At 38.1% G+C, this 14,989-nt stretch overlaps 1 protein-coding gene across 1 annotated transcript in view; it reads left to right on the top strand.

Moving 5' to 3' along the window:
- EFCAB5 (EF-hand calcium binding domain 5) overlaps positions 1-14,989 on the top strand; it is a 162,276-nt gene that overhangs the window by 82,665 nt on the left and 64,622 nt on the right. Inside the window, exons 10-11 of the mRNA XM_082707006.1 lie at positions 239-309; positions 6,751-6,906. Of these exons, the coding sequence (XP_082563132.1) occupies positions 239-309; positions 6,751-6,906 (227 nt within the window). The remainder of the gene's footprint in view (positions 1-238; positions 310-6,750; positions 6,907-14,989) is intronic.

Below are 14,989 nucleotides of genomic sequence, written 5' to 3'. Positions count from 1 at the left end.
ATTTCAGGGTTTGGGTTGCTTGGTCAAATAAAAGCCAGGAAAAGTAATAATTGTGTAGTAATTGGAATGTTACCCAACTACATATCATTTGCTTTATTATAAATATTGATGTATATTAAGATAGATGTTAATTAAGAAATAATTTTATGTTCTTCTTTTAAAGTGCTATAAGATGAATATGAAATAAGAATGTATTATAACCAAACTAACCAGCAAATAACTTTTATTCCATAATTAGAAGCATGTTGCCAAAAATTGGATATTGCTGACTCAATGGAACCAAGGTTGAACAAAATGGAATTTATAGAAGTAAGAAGTTACATTATTCATTATTTAAAATTTTTTTTTAAGATTTTATTCATTTATTGGACAGAGAGAGAGATCACAAGTAGGCAGAGAGGCTGACAGAGAGAAAGGAAGGGAAGCAGGCTCCCTGCTGAGCAAAGAGCCCAATGCGGGGCTCGATCCCAGCACCCTGGGATCATGACCCGAGCTGAAGGCAGAGGCTTTAACCCACTGAGCCACCCAGGCGCCCCTACATTATTCATTATTTAAATCAAATTATTTTGCATGGGCATTACGTACACATTAACTTAGAATGAAGTTAAAACATACTAACTTATTTCTCTTCTAAGATGAAATATTATTTTATTTTATTTTATTTTAACTTTTCTGAAGTTAGGGTATATCTTATAATCAAAAGCATTTTACAGTTTCTTTCAATTATTGGTACTCATGATGTGAAAGTGAGAAAAAATTTCACTCACACCTTCAATTAAGATCGAGAAAAGCCAGTTTCTTTTTCTATTGCATTTTAAATAAAGAAGCCTAAAAGTTATAAACCATTTCCTTTAGACCAGGTATTGTCCTAAGCTATTCATATATTAACTCAGGTAATGCTCTCAGTAATCCTTATTTTTATTTTTATAAATGAAGACACTTAAGGTGCAAATTGGTTAAGTAACTTGCACAAGGTGTCATAATTAGTGAAGCTGGACAAATTTGTACTCAGGAAGTTTGGTTTCAAAATCTACATAATATTTCATCTGAAAAAATATAGGATTACTTTTGTCTTAGGATTATATTAGGATAAGCAAAAGGAGCAATTTAATGGTACCAGAGTCGTGTTTTATAGTTTACCTAGAATTGTTAAAATGTCCATAATTTTTAAAATGACAGTCCCACAAATAGCTGTGTGCTCCTCTCCAAGGGGGGGAAAAAAGTTTCTGTACGTTGTTTTGAACTTGGAACCCATTTTCCAAATAGAAGCTATATTTTATATAGTGGCTGAGGTCTGTGGTTTATCTTATTTTTGTATTATTTTTTTAAAGTAGGCTCCACACCCATCATGGAGCCCAATGCAGGACTTGAACACACAATCCTGAGTTCAAGACCTGAGCTGAGAGGGGTGCCTGGGTGGCTCAATCGGCTAAGTGTCTGACTTTGGTTTGGGTCATGATCCAGGGTCCGAGGATCAAGCCCCGTGTCAGGCTCTCTGCTCGGTGGGGAATCTGCTTTTCCCACCCCCTCTACCCCTCCCCCTGCTTGTGCATTCTCTTTCTCTCTCTCTCTGTCTCTCAAATCAATCAATCAATCAATCAATCAATCTTACAAAAAAAAAAAAAAAAGAGCAGACCGGAGATCAACAGTTGGACACTTAACCAACTGAGCCACCCAGGTGCCCCAGGGGTCTGTGGTTTGAATGTGCCTGAAATGGAATTCTTAACACAAGTGACTATTTCTGTGTGGAAAATGCTATCTGGAGAAGGCATCACAATGCACTACCAGGGAAAGGAATCTTCTTATCTCTAAACCACTAGTGATAACTACATACAAGACTTTTAGTATGGCCAGAGTTTATGGAATGAAGGGTAAAGATGGCCTCAAGCAGAGGAGAAATTCCAAAGACTCCAGACTGAGGAACTGAGGGAGGGTGATCTCTCATCTTTGTAGATCATCTTTCCCTACCTCTGGGAGCTCCAAAGGTTGTCATACTGCTGTTTCTGTTGATAGTATCAGATGGCTCTGGCCTGGGTTATATTCCTCGCCTGGTGTAATTTCAAGGTTAACTCCCCAAACTCTTGCCTCCAAAGTTGTAACAAAGTATAGCTTTCTCAAATGAGAGTGAAGTCTTTTAAAGGACTATTCTCTAGGGCAGCATAACCTGCTTATCGGTTCTTCTCTCTCTAGGCACCAGAATTCTGACTCAAATTGTAATTTGTGTTCATCGTCATTCCCAGTTATCTATTACAGACAAAAGTCTTTATCATGTGAGTCTATAAATACAAGTGGATTGAAAATGGATGAATGCATACCATAGAATAAGAACTTTGTACTATTTGTCCCATGTGTGGTTGTCCAATGGGATGGTAATGGAAAGATGCCTCACACGCAGTTATAGGCTGTAAAGTTTCTCTTAAGGCAAAGGATATAATATTCACAGAGATGTCCTGTTATATACAAAGCAGGACACAACACAGCGTGCTTCCAAACAGAGGTTCCCTAAAGTTTTCCACAGGAATTAGACAATTGGCATGGATCAATGGTTTAGATTTTCAAACCATCCTGGTTTGCCCGCACCCCGGGGGTTTCTTAGAACATGGGACTCTCAGTGCTGAAACTAGGAAAGTCCCAGGCAACCTGAGGCAGGTGGCCACTCTCACTGAAGAACTTGTTTTGCTTTGATCTTATCCCCCACCTGATCATCGTGAAGACGCAGGCCACACATCCACCTGCTCACCAGGGCAAGTGAAAGCAATCTAACACCTTGTTTACTGTGGGACTGGGTAGAACGAGGGTCAGTTTCCCAGGAGCATCCTTCAGCAGGCCTGGGCTTCAAGCTGTCTAAAGTCTGCATCTGAATTATTTAAGGGCTTAAGAATAATCATCTGCAGGGGAGCCTGGGTGGCTCCATTGGTTAAGTGTTTGCTTTTGGCTCAGGTTATGATCCCAGGGTCCTTGGATCAAGTCCCCGCATCAGGCTCCTTACTCAGCTGGGAGTCTGCTTCTCCCTCTTCCTCTGCTATGTGCTCCCTCTCTCTGTCAAATTAAAAAAAAAAAAAGGAATAATTATATGCAAAAACTAGAAATACTATTCAGTGGGATTCAGATATTAACTGTGGATTCTGTGACACTAAGGAACCGGTGCAGGGGTTAATAAGGGCCATGTCTCTGCCTGAATTCTCTTCTCTAGGACTGAGTCCGTTCTTGCTCCACACTGGTCGGCTTCAAGATAATCAGTCTCTCATGCTCAGTTGTTTTATACCAGTCACACAGTCTGAGGCCTTCAAACTTATGTGGCTCAAAGTTGACATTTTAAGCAGAGAGGCTTCATCAAAATTACTCAAAGATTGTGGCTTTCCTGTAATGTATTCTGCTCAACCCAAGCTGTACATTTCCCCCAAAATGGAATGTATCCGAGTGGCTCTCTATTCTGTTATTTGTGATTTGCATTTTGTAGTTTTTGCTGTTTTGTTCTGCTTTGTTTCTCTTGTGCTTTGAGCTATGGCAGGGGAGGACAGAAGAAGGAAGAATGATGACTTTAGGGGAGGTGTAGGTAGAAGCAGCAATATGCTGTGAACACTGCCTGAGGAAGCCTTGGGGTGAAATGAGCAAATTCTAAACCAGGGAAATGGGAAGGTCTATGGTAAACTATCCTCCAAGGTGTGTGCCTTCATAGGTGGTCTTTAACCATAAGAAATACATAAAGGAGTTTAACAATCAGCAAATCCTAATTGCCAGTTTTCTAGGGCTACCACAACAAGGTCCTGGGTGACTTAAACCTCAGGAACTTAATTTCTCACAGTCTGGAGATTAGAAGTCCAAGACAAGGTATTGGCAGGGTTGGTTTCTTCTGAGGGCCCCCTCCTTGGCTTATAGGTGGTTATCTTTTCCCTGTGCCTTCACATGGTCTTTCTTCTGCACATGTCTGTGTCCAAATTTCCCCTTCTTATTAGAACACTGGTCGTATTAGCTAATGACCCCCCTAATGAGCTCATTTTAATTTAATTACCTCTTTAAAGATCTTATCTCAAGGGCACCTGAGTGGCTCAGTCGGTTAAGTGTCTGCCTTTGGCTTAAGTTATGATCTTGGGGTCCTGGGATGGAGCCCTAAGTCAGGCTCCCTATTCAGTGGAGAGTCTGCTTGTCTCTCTGCCTCTGCCACTCTTCCCTGCTCATGCACACTCTCTTGCTCGCTCTCTCAAATAAGTGAATAAAGTCTTTAAAAAATAAAAGACAAAGATCCTATCCCAAAATATAGTCACATTTTCGGGTACTAGGGGTTAGACCTTCAACATGTGAACTCCAACCTAAACCAGAACATTGCCTAAGCTATCTTTCATCAGCAGGGGAAAAATCATGTGTTTCAATCTGTCACTTTTATTATTATTGGATATTGAGTAAGGCCTTTGTTCAATTCATTTGTTAAGCAAATGGTTCTGACTTTTAAAAATAAAAAGACTTAAAGTATATTTATGCTTTGTTGAGTATATAATTAGCATTAATTATTTTTACAAGTTCCCTGAGACTGGAAATCTAATTTTCTAATTTTCTGACCAAATGCTGTATGAACACACTTTTTCTAATTTTCTGACCAAATACTGTATGAACACACTTTTTCAATGATGGATAGCCAGTATAATCTGTGTATTTCAATAGTCTATAGTCTTTGTTTGTGGGTATTTCTGAAAATGTTATTACTATCAGGACTTACCAATGCAGTTTGGAAGTTAGTACCTAAAGTAGTTAATTTCCAAATACAGTTTCTTTCTATTGCTTTTATATTACCTGCTGCACCAACTCTCAAGTATGTCTACAATTAAATAAGTGTGAATCCCAATGGCCCAGAGCTGTAAAACTTAATAGTAAATACCAGGCTGTTAAGTGTGACATTTACTATATTCTCAAAATTTTGGTTTTCAAGTCAGAAAGGAACAGCCCAGAATTCATCACAATGGGACCCAGCACACGGAGATAGTTTGATTAAGTACAATTCAAATGGTTAGCAGTTCACATAGTTATTAAGTGGAAGGATACTCATAGTTCATTATATTCTTAAATTAATCTAAGCAATAATTTCAGGATTGGTGGATATTAATTGATTTATACCACGGGAGGATAGGAAAACACAAAGGCCCTGTATTTTCACTTTCTTTGTTTTTACAAGAGACACCGGCAAACTTCTGTTATTGTTCTATTTGGAATTTGATCTGTAGTTAGTTGGCAACTGGTAGTCTTCATGTCCTATCGCCCACATTTAGAGAACACAGTCATTCAGAAAACCCATAGGCTCTAAATCCAGAACGTTGAAGTGTCTCTTGGAGAAACACTTAAACTAATCCTTGGTTTAATAGGATTACCACAACCAGAAAACTCAAATGGCCTTGTGGTCAATTCCCAAAAGCTTAATTCATGTATTAAGGATTAAACAGGATTTTAGGATTCTGGAACAATTAAGAACAGCTGTCCCATGTCATCTATTTCAGTGGTTCTCAACCTTTAGTGAACATAAGAATAACCCAGAGGTTTATTTATTTATTTATTGACTCCAGGGTGGATTTATTTCTAGTTACCATGTATAAAAGTTGGAGGAAGAAGACCCAAGTCTGCCTGTCCCCTTGGTTGGCGCCCACTTTGAATTTCCATACATGGTTTCCACAACCACGTGCCCCCACTAGCTAACGTCACAAGAGTTCTGAGTGTTGGGATAGAAGGAAAGAATAACAGTGGAAGTATGCTGGGGTCTCTTTTTTTTTTAATTAACATATAATGTATAATTTGCCCCAGGGGTACAGGTCTGTGAATCAACAGGCTTACACATTTCACAGCACTCACCGTAACACATACCCTCCCCAATGTCCATCACCCAGCCATCCTGTCCCTCCCCCCATACCCTCTTGCAACACTCAGTTTGTTTTGTGAGATTAAGAGTCTCTTATGGTTTGTCTCTGCACACCACCCCACTCCCCTCCCATGCCATCTCTTCCTTAAGAGGGAAAAAGAAAGATTATTTCCCTTCTCCAAGAATCCTGGGGGGCAACAGTTCTGATCATGTGACATCTCATATTTTTCTGTTCTGACTCTGCACACTTGTGACTGGAAGGAGCCTGGTTAAGAGCTAGAAGTGTATTTTTCTTCCAGAGGGCTTTTTAGAAAAAAACAGATTCTCAGTCCCACTCCAGAATTTCTGATTCAGTTGGTCTAGAGTAGGGCACCCAAATTTATATTTCTTTTCCTTTTTCTAAAAAAAATTTGTTTTTTTTTCAAATTTCCTTTCAGTGTTCCAGAATTCATTATTTATGCACCACACCACCCACAATCCCCATTTCTTATACTCCAATCATTAAACATAGCTAGTCTTGGAAAAAGCATGGTCTTCTATGCCATACATCAAAAAGAAAACTATATTCAATTTTTAGAACTATTAATGTACAGGCAATGTTTTATAACTGCTGTGAGTTCATACTGTGAGGTGAAAAGTCTGCCCTATATAATGCTGATGTGATCCAGAGGTGAATTTCTCCAAAAATAGCCTTACTGGTGTGTGCTTTTGGGGATTGTATTGGTCACCTCTCTCTGCAGCACAGCTGTAGAGTAGTACTAACATGAAAATGCTTTTATCTATGTGACAAGCAAATGATATGGAAAAAAATGTAGCCAATAATTTGATGTACATTGACTGAATCCTTGGAAAAATCCAAGTAAAGAGCCTATTTTAAATCAACTCATTTATGCTCTTTTTCTGTGCAGTACCTCTCTTCACACATTGCAGACTTTAAAAGTGAAATGTTTGAGAAACTCCTTAAGCACCTTTGTCATTGTGCAGATGAATTCCGGGAGGTCATAAAAATGGACATGCGGAGGCAAATGTTTGCTCAACTCTTCCTGGATTGTGACCATGGGAAGGTAAGATAAGAACCTTAAAACAGTGCTTCTCAAACTATTTTTTTGTGAAGGACCAGTTTTTAGGTTGTAGTTTGGTATGATGATGCTGTTTTTAATTGCTAATCCAGTGTGGACTGAGACTCAATAAAGATGGGACTGCTAGGGGGAAAAATGCACATGCCAAATATAATCCACATTTTTTTAAAGATTTCATTTATTTATTTGAGAGAGAGACAGAGAGAGCACAAACGGGGAGGGTGGGGTAGAGGGAGAGGGGATAAGCAGACTTTCCACTGACTGCGTAGCTGGGCACGGTCTCAGTCCCAGAACCCTGAGACCATGACCTGAGCCAAAGTCAGACTCTCAACTGAACCACCCAAGTGCCCCAGTCCACATTTTTTGATTATCAGATTCAAATCTGATTTATTATCAGCTACTTTCTCAAGTTGTTATAAAATTGTCTAGATACTGTTCTCAGTTTCTATACCTTTCTTTGTCACAGAGTGGTACCAGCCTATAGACTACATCTCACCATTTCACTGTATTTTACAATGCACATCTTGTCTCTGAATCTCTTTCCCATTCATGAATGGGCACTTAAGACTGTTTTTCCTTACTTTCTTTGCTGGTGACTTCCTACAGAAAAGAGGTGTTGGGAATAGGAAGGTTACCACATTTTCTTATGATGCTACTTAAAACAAGAAAAGTTGATAACTAAAAGTATTTCTAAGAATGGTATTTGGAAGGGTACAAGTAAGCCAGGATACCAAATGGATTTGTAAAAATAGATACAAGCTTTATTATAATATATTTGTGGGGTGCCTGGGTGGCTCAGTCAGTTAAGCATCTGCTTTTGGCTCAGGTCATGATCCCAGGGTACTGGGATCAAGTACCCCATCAGGGTCCTTGCTCAGCAGGGAGCCTACTTTTCCCTCTCCCTCTGTCTGCTGCTCCCCCTGATTGTTCTCTCTCTCTCTCTCTGACAAATAAATAAAATCTTTAAAAAAATACATTTTTTATGAACTTAATATTTGTCTGTATCCCCAAGTTCCAGAAAAGATTTAAGGATGCTTATTAATTAGATAAAATGCAACAAAGGAACATAGATAGATAAAAAGCAGGATGAGAGAAGAAAAATATGAGAGGATACTAAATGAAGCCCCAAATGTATACTATAATGGCTAAATATTTGTTCTGGGTCATCAACAAGTTTGAATCTAAGCTTCCTAGCAGTGAACGTGAAAAGGGAAACATAACTAAATACTCTATTGACATTGTATGTGAGATAAATGTAAACTTGGGAGGGGAAGTACAGATATTGAAGTGCCCTTGCAGCCCAGGAATAAGTCCCACTTGAGTGGTGAATGATTTTTTTAAGGTAAGGTACTGTTGGATTCAGTTTGCTAGTATTTCATTGAAAATTTTTGCATCCATGTTCATCAGAGATATTGGCCTGTAGTTCTCTTTTTTTAGTGGCATTTTAATCTGGTTTTGGTATCAGGGCAATGCTGGCCTCAGAATGGATTTGTTTTCCTTTTCTTTATTTCTTTAGTTCATTCATTCATTCTTTCCTTCCTTCTTTCCTTCCTCTCTCTCTCTCTATCTCTCTCCCTCCCTCCCTCCCTTCCTTCCTTCTTTTTTTGAATAGTTTGAGAAGAATAGGGATTGACTCTTCTTAAAATGTTTGGTAGAATTCCCCTGTGAAGCTATCTAGCCTTGGACTTTTTTGGTTTGGGGGATATTTTTTGATTACTGATTCAATTTCTTTGCTGGTTATCAGTCTGTTCAAGTTTTCTATTTCTCCCTATTTCAGTTCTGGTAATGTATATGTTTCTAGGAGTTATCCATTTTTTCTAGATTGTCCAGTTTGTTGGAATATAGTTTTTCATAATAATGTCTTAGGATCCCTTGTATTTCTGTGGTGTTAGTTGTTAGTTCTCCTCTCTCATTTGTGACTTTATTTATATGGGTCCTTTCTCTTTTTGGCAAGTCTGGCTAGGGGTTTATCAATTTTATTAATTTCTTCAAAGAACCAGCTCCTGGTTTCATTGAGCTATTCTATTTTTTTTTCAGTTTTGATATCATCTATTTCTGATCTTGTCTGTATTATTTTCCTTCTTCTTCTGGATTTAAGCTTCACTTGTTGTTCTTTTACTAGCTTCTTTAAATGTAAGGTTAGGTTATTTGGGATTTTACTTACCTCTCGAGGTAGGTCTGATACAGCCACTCTGAAAAACAGTATGGATTTTCCTCAAAAAGATAAAAATAGAACTGCCCTACCATCCAGCAATTGTACTACTAGGTATTTATCCAAAGAATACAAAAATACTAATTCAAAGTGATACATGTACCCTGATGTTTATAGCACCATTATCAACAATAGCCAAATTATGGAAAGAGCCCAGATGTATCAATTGATGAATGGATACAGAATATGTGAGATATATATCTATAGATCTATAGATATCGATATAGATATAGATATGAGAGAGAGAGATTGATTTACTATTAGGTATCACTCAGACATAAAAAAGAAGAATGAAATCTTGCCACTTGCAGTGATGTGGATGGAGCTAAAGAGTATAATGCTGAGCAAAATAAGTCAGTCAGAGAAAAACAAATACCATATGATTTCACTCATATGTGGAATTTAAGAAATTTAAAGAAATTTAAGAAACAAAACAAATGAACATGGGGTGAAAAGAGACAAGCCAAGAAACAGACTCTTTTTAAAAATTTTTAATTTAAATTTTAGTTAACATACAGTGCAATATTGGTTTCTGGAGTAGAACTCAGTGATTGTACAACACCCAGGAACCCCCAGACTCTTAATTTTAGAAAACAAACTGATGTTACCAGAGGGAAGGTAGGTAGAGGGATGGGTTAAATAGGTAAAGGGGATTTAGGAGGATACTTGTTGTAATAAGCAGCAGATGTTGTATATAGGTGTTGAGTTACTTAATTCTATGCCTGAAAATAATATTACACTGTATGTTAACTAACTGGAATTGAATTAAATCTTTTTTTTTTTTTTTTTTTTAAAGAAGAAGTACAGGAGCATCTGGTGACTCAGTCAGTTAAATGTCTCTTGATTTCGGTTCAGGTCATGATCTCAAGGTTGTGAGACTGAGGCCCACGTTGAGCTCTGAACCAAGTGTAGAGCCTGCTTGAGATTCTCAATCTCTCTCTCTCTCCCTCCTCCCCCTCCCACTCCAAAAAGAAAAAGAAGACATACAGAAATTTGGGATTCAAAGTAGAGTCGGGAGTTTCTCTTGGAAGTGCTCATGTATGGGGCCCTATGCAATGAAGGGAACATCCATTATGATGGCCTTATAAGAAATGAAACACTTTCTTAGGACACTTTCTTATAACTGCCTTACATATAGACAAATGGCACCACGTAAGACTACAATTCAGAAAAAACACATTTTTTTTTTTTGAGAGAGAGAGAATGCAGCCGAGGGAGAGAGAGAATCTTAAGCAGGCTCCCCACTCAGTGTGGAGCTTGATCTCATGACCTGAAATCATGACCTAAGCCAAAATCAAGAATCGGCTGCTCAATAGACTGAGCCCCCCGGGCACCCCCGAAAAAAACAATTCTTAAAGGAGCCAACATATTGCAGTCTAGGTTCTCAGATCCTTGCCAACTTGGTTTAAGTAAGGAATATATTTTATAAAATCTGAAATGTCTGTGCATCCTTCAGGCTATCCTCCTTGAATATTGCTCCAACAACATGGATGGATCTAGAGGGTTTAATGTTCAGTGAATTAAGCCAGTCAGAGAAAGATAAGTACCATATGGTCTCACTCATATGTGGGATTTAAGAAACAAAACAAATGAACAAAGAAAGAAAGAGAGAGAGAGAGAAATCAAAAAACAGACTCGTATCTATAGAGAACAAACTAATGGTTACCAGAGAGGAAGGGGATGGGGGGGGGGGAGGATATAGGTAGAAGAGATTAAGAATCACTTATGATGAGCACTGAGTAATGTACAGAATTGTTGGATTATTCTATTGTATACCTGAAACTAATAGAACACTATACATTAACCATACTGAAATTTAAAAAAAAAAAAAAGGTAAGGCTGACAATGACAAGTATTGGCAAAGATGTGGAACAAGTAGAATCCTCACGTGCTGCTGATAGGAATGGAATAACCACTTTGGAAAACATTTTGGCAGTTTCTTAATAAGTTAAACATATACTTACCATATGACCCAGCAACCAGCAATTCCACTCCTAGGTATTTACCAAGAAGAAATGAAATAAAATTTGAAAAATTGGAAATATATGTATATTCAAATCCTTATATGCAAATGCTCTTAGTAGTCTAATTCACAACTCTGAACTAGAAACAGCCCAAGTGCCCATCAACTTAGGGATAAACACACTGTAGTATAGCCATACAATGGAATATTACTCAGCAATAAAAAGAAATGAGCTGTTAGCTAAGCCTGGTTGTTGATATTAAGAAGGGTACGTATCTTTAAAAAAAAAAGAAGAAGAAGGGTACGTATTGCATGGAGCACTGGTGTGGTGCAAAAACAATGAATCTTGGAACACTGAAAAAATAAAATTAAATAAAAAAATAAAAATAAAAAAAAGAAATGAGCTACCAATACACACAATAACATTGATGATTTTCAAAAATATTATAATAAATGAAAGAAGGAAGACATAAAAGAATACATGCTACCTTATTTCATTTATATGAAAATCCAGAAAAAGGAAAACTAGTCTATAGGAATAGAAAGCAGAATGATAGTTTTCTGGGGCCATGAGTAGTGGGGACTGATTACAAAGCAGCACAAGAAAACTTACTGGTTTAATGAAAAAATCCATATCTTCATTGTGGTAGAAGTTACATGGGTGTATACATTGTCACAACCATTAAACTCTACACTTAAAATTGGCTCATTTTATTGGATGTAAGTTATACTTCATTCAGGTCAATTTAAAAAAACAAGAATATTTATGGCTTTATTTGTAATAGTCAAAAACTAAAAACAAGGGATGCCTGGGTGACTCAGTTGGTTAAGCAGCTGCCTTCGGCTCAGGTCACGATCCCAGCATCCTGGGATTGAGTCCCACATCGGGCTCCTTGCTCAGCGGGGAGCCTGCTTCTCCCTCTGCCTGTCATTCTGTCTGCCTGTGCTTACTCTCTCTTTCTCTCTGACAAATAAATAAAATCTTTTAAAAAAAATAAAAACAATACAAATATATATCAACAATAGTAAGATTAAATAAATGTTTATATAGTAATGCAATGGAATATTATGTAACCATGAAAAATAAATTACAAAGGAAACATGAATAACATTCATGGATATATTGAACAAAAGAAGATACAAAAGGACATGTACTATATAATGCCATCTATGTGAAATTTTAAAAATGCAAACTATAGTGAAAATATCAGAATAATAATTACCTTTGGAGGAATTATTGACTAAGAGAAACCATGAAGGAGTCTTCAGGCAATGATAAAAACGTTCTATCTCTTTACCTGAGTGGTACTTATACGGAGTATAGATAGGTAAACACTCATTGAGCTAAACACTTGGGATTTGCATACCATATTATATTTTTTAAAAGTATGCTCCACGGGTGCCTGGGTGGCTCAGTCAGTTAAGCAGCTGCCTTGGGCTCAGGTCATGATCCCAGGGTCCTAAATTTGAGCCCCACATCAGGCTTCCTGCTCTGTGGGGAGCCTGCTCTCTCTTGGCCTCTGCCTCCTGATCTACCAGCTTGTATTCTTTTTCTCTTTGTCAAATAAATAAATAAAATCTAAAAAAATTTTAAAAAATAAATAATGTTCCATGCCCAGGATGGAGCCCAGCACAGAGCCTGAGATCAAAGGTCTGAGCTGAGATCAAGTGTCAGATGCTTAACCAACTTAGCCATCCAAATACCCCCACATTATTACATATCTATTATTCCTCAGTGAAAAAGTTTTTAAAAATTATCTCTGTGGTTGTTTAGGATGGAGTGCCTTTTTAAAAATTTATTTTTTATTTATTTTCAGCATAACAGTATTCATTGTTTTTGTACCACACCCAGTGCTCTATGCAATCTGTGCCCTCTCTAATACCCACCACCTGGTTCCCCCAACCTCCCTCCCCCCCCCACCACTTCAAACCCCTCAGATTGTTTTTCAGAGTCCATAGTCTCTCATGGTTCACCTCTCCTTCCAATTTCCCCCAACTTCCTTCTCCTAACTCCCCATGTCCTTCATGCTATTTGTTATGCTCCACAAATAAGTGAAACCATAATGATAATTGACTCTCTCTGCTTGACTTATTTCACTCAGCATAATCTCTTCCAGTCCCATCCATGTTGCTACAAAAGTTGGGTATTCATCCTTTCTGATGGAGGCATAATACTCCATAGTGTATATGGACCACATCTTCCTTATCCATTCGTCCGTTGAAGGGCATCTTGGTTCTTTCCACAGTTTGGTGACCGTGGCCATTGCTGCTATAAACATTGGGGTACAGATGGCCCTTCTTTTCACTACATCTGTATCATTGGGGTAAATACCCAGTAGTGCAATGGCAGGGTCATAGGGAAGTTCTATTTTTAATTTCTTGAGGAATCTCCACACTGTTCTCCAAAGAGGCTGCACCAACTTGCATTCCCACCAACAGTGGAAGAGGGTTCCCCTTTCTCCACATCCTCTCCAACACATGTTGTTTCCTGTCTTGCTAATTTTGGCCATTCTAACTGGTGTAAGGTGATATCTCAATGTGGTTTTATTTTTTTTTAAGATATTTATTTATTTATTTATTTGACAGACAGAAATCACAAGTAGGCAGAGAGGCAGGCAGAGAGAGAGGAGGAAGTAGGCTCCCCGCTGAGCAGAGAGCCCGACGCAGGGGGCTCGATTCCAGGACCCTGGGATCATGACCTGAGCCGAAGGCAGAGGCTTAACCCAATGAGCCACCCAGGTGCCCCTCAATGTGGTTTTAATTTGAATCTCCCTGATGGCTAGTGATGATGAACATTTTTTCATGTGCCTGATAGCCATTTGTATGTCTTCATTGGAGAAGTGTCTGTTCATATCTTCTGCCCATTTTTTGATTTGATTATATGTTTTGTGTGTGTTGAGTTTGAGGAGTTCTTTATAGATCCTGGATATCAACCTTTTGTCTATACTGTCATTTGCAAATATCTTCTCCCATTCTGTGGGTTGCCTCTGTTTCCTTGACAGTTTCCTTTGCTGTGCAGAAGCTTTTGATTTTGATGAAGTCCCAGAAGTTGCCTTTTGAAGGAAGGGCTTTAAGGGAACAAGTGGCTGCTGCATTTAACCATAATTATAGTAAGTGTTGACTATAAGGGCTCTCAGTGAATGGACTTCATTTCACTGCATTGGAGAGGTTGTAGAAAGTGAAAAACAACCTCAGGGCTTTAAATTCTCAACTCAAGTTGCAGTCAGAAAACAAGAAAAATTTCATGATGACTTTGAAGGAATCGATTTCTTGTAGATTCAGGACAGATATGGATGAAAAATCAGCCTACAAATTTAATGTGACAAGATTAAAATGTAAGTTGAATTCATACAGTTGCCAAGTCTGTTATGTGAAAGTTAACATGCCTCTTGAAAAACAGAGATCCTGAGACTTAGAATGTTTACATTTGGATGGAAGCTAAGACCTGAGCTACAAATCTCTCTAAGCCTCCCTTGGCAGCAGAAGCAATCCCTCTCCTATTTAAGAATATTAGCTTTTCTTCACTTAGAGTCTCTGTAATAACTTCACTTAAGGCAATTAGCTTACGGGGTATGTCTATTTTCCTTAAGGTCCACCTGTACAACATTCATTGCCTTTAGACCCAAAATTGGAGTCATATCTCAGCATGTCCCATCAGGACAAGTCAAATCTGGACTGAGAAGTTACTGTTGGTACTCCAAGAGAATAGCAAGTTTTTTGCTCATTTATAACGACAAAAACCTGCAGGATATGTGTGGGGATTGATTACAAAACTTTTAGACTAAGAAAGATGGATATAAGTTTGGATTGGCTCAAACTTGTCAATATTTATATACTTAGAAGATTTACTTAGCTGTAATATTTTTAGTATCTGAGAATGGTTTTAACAGTTC

Source organism: Mustela nivalis, assembly GCF_964662115.1.
Source record: "Mustela nivalis genome assembly, chromosome: 17".
Classification (NCBI taxonomy): Eukaryota; Metazoa; Chordata; class Mammalia; order Carnivora; family Mustelidae; genus Mustela; species Mustela nivalis.
This window is presented reverse-complemented; position numbering and strand designations above follow the sequence as displayed.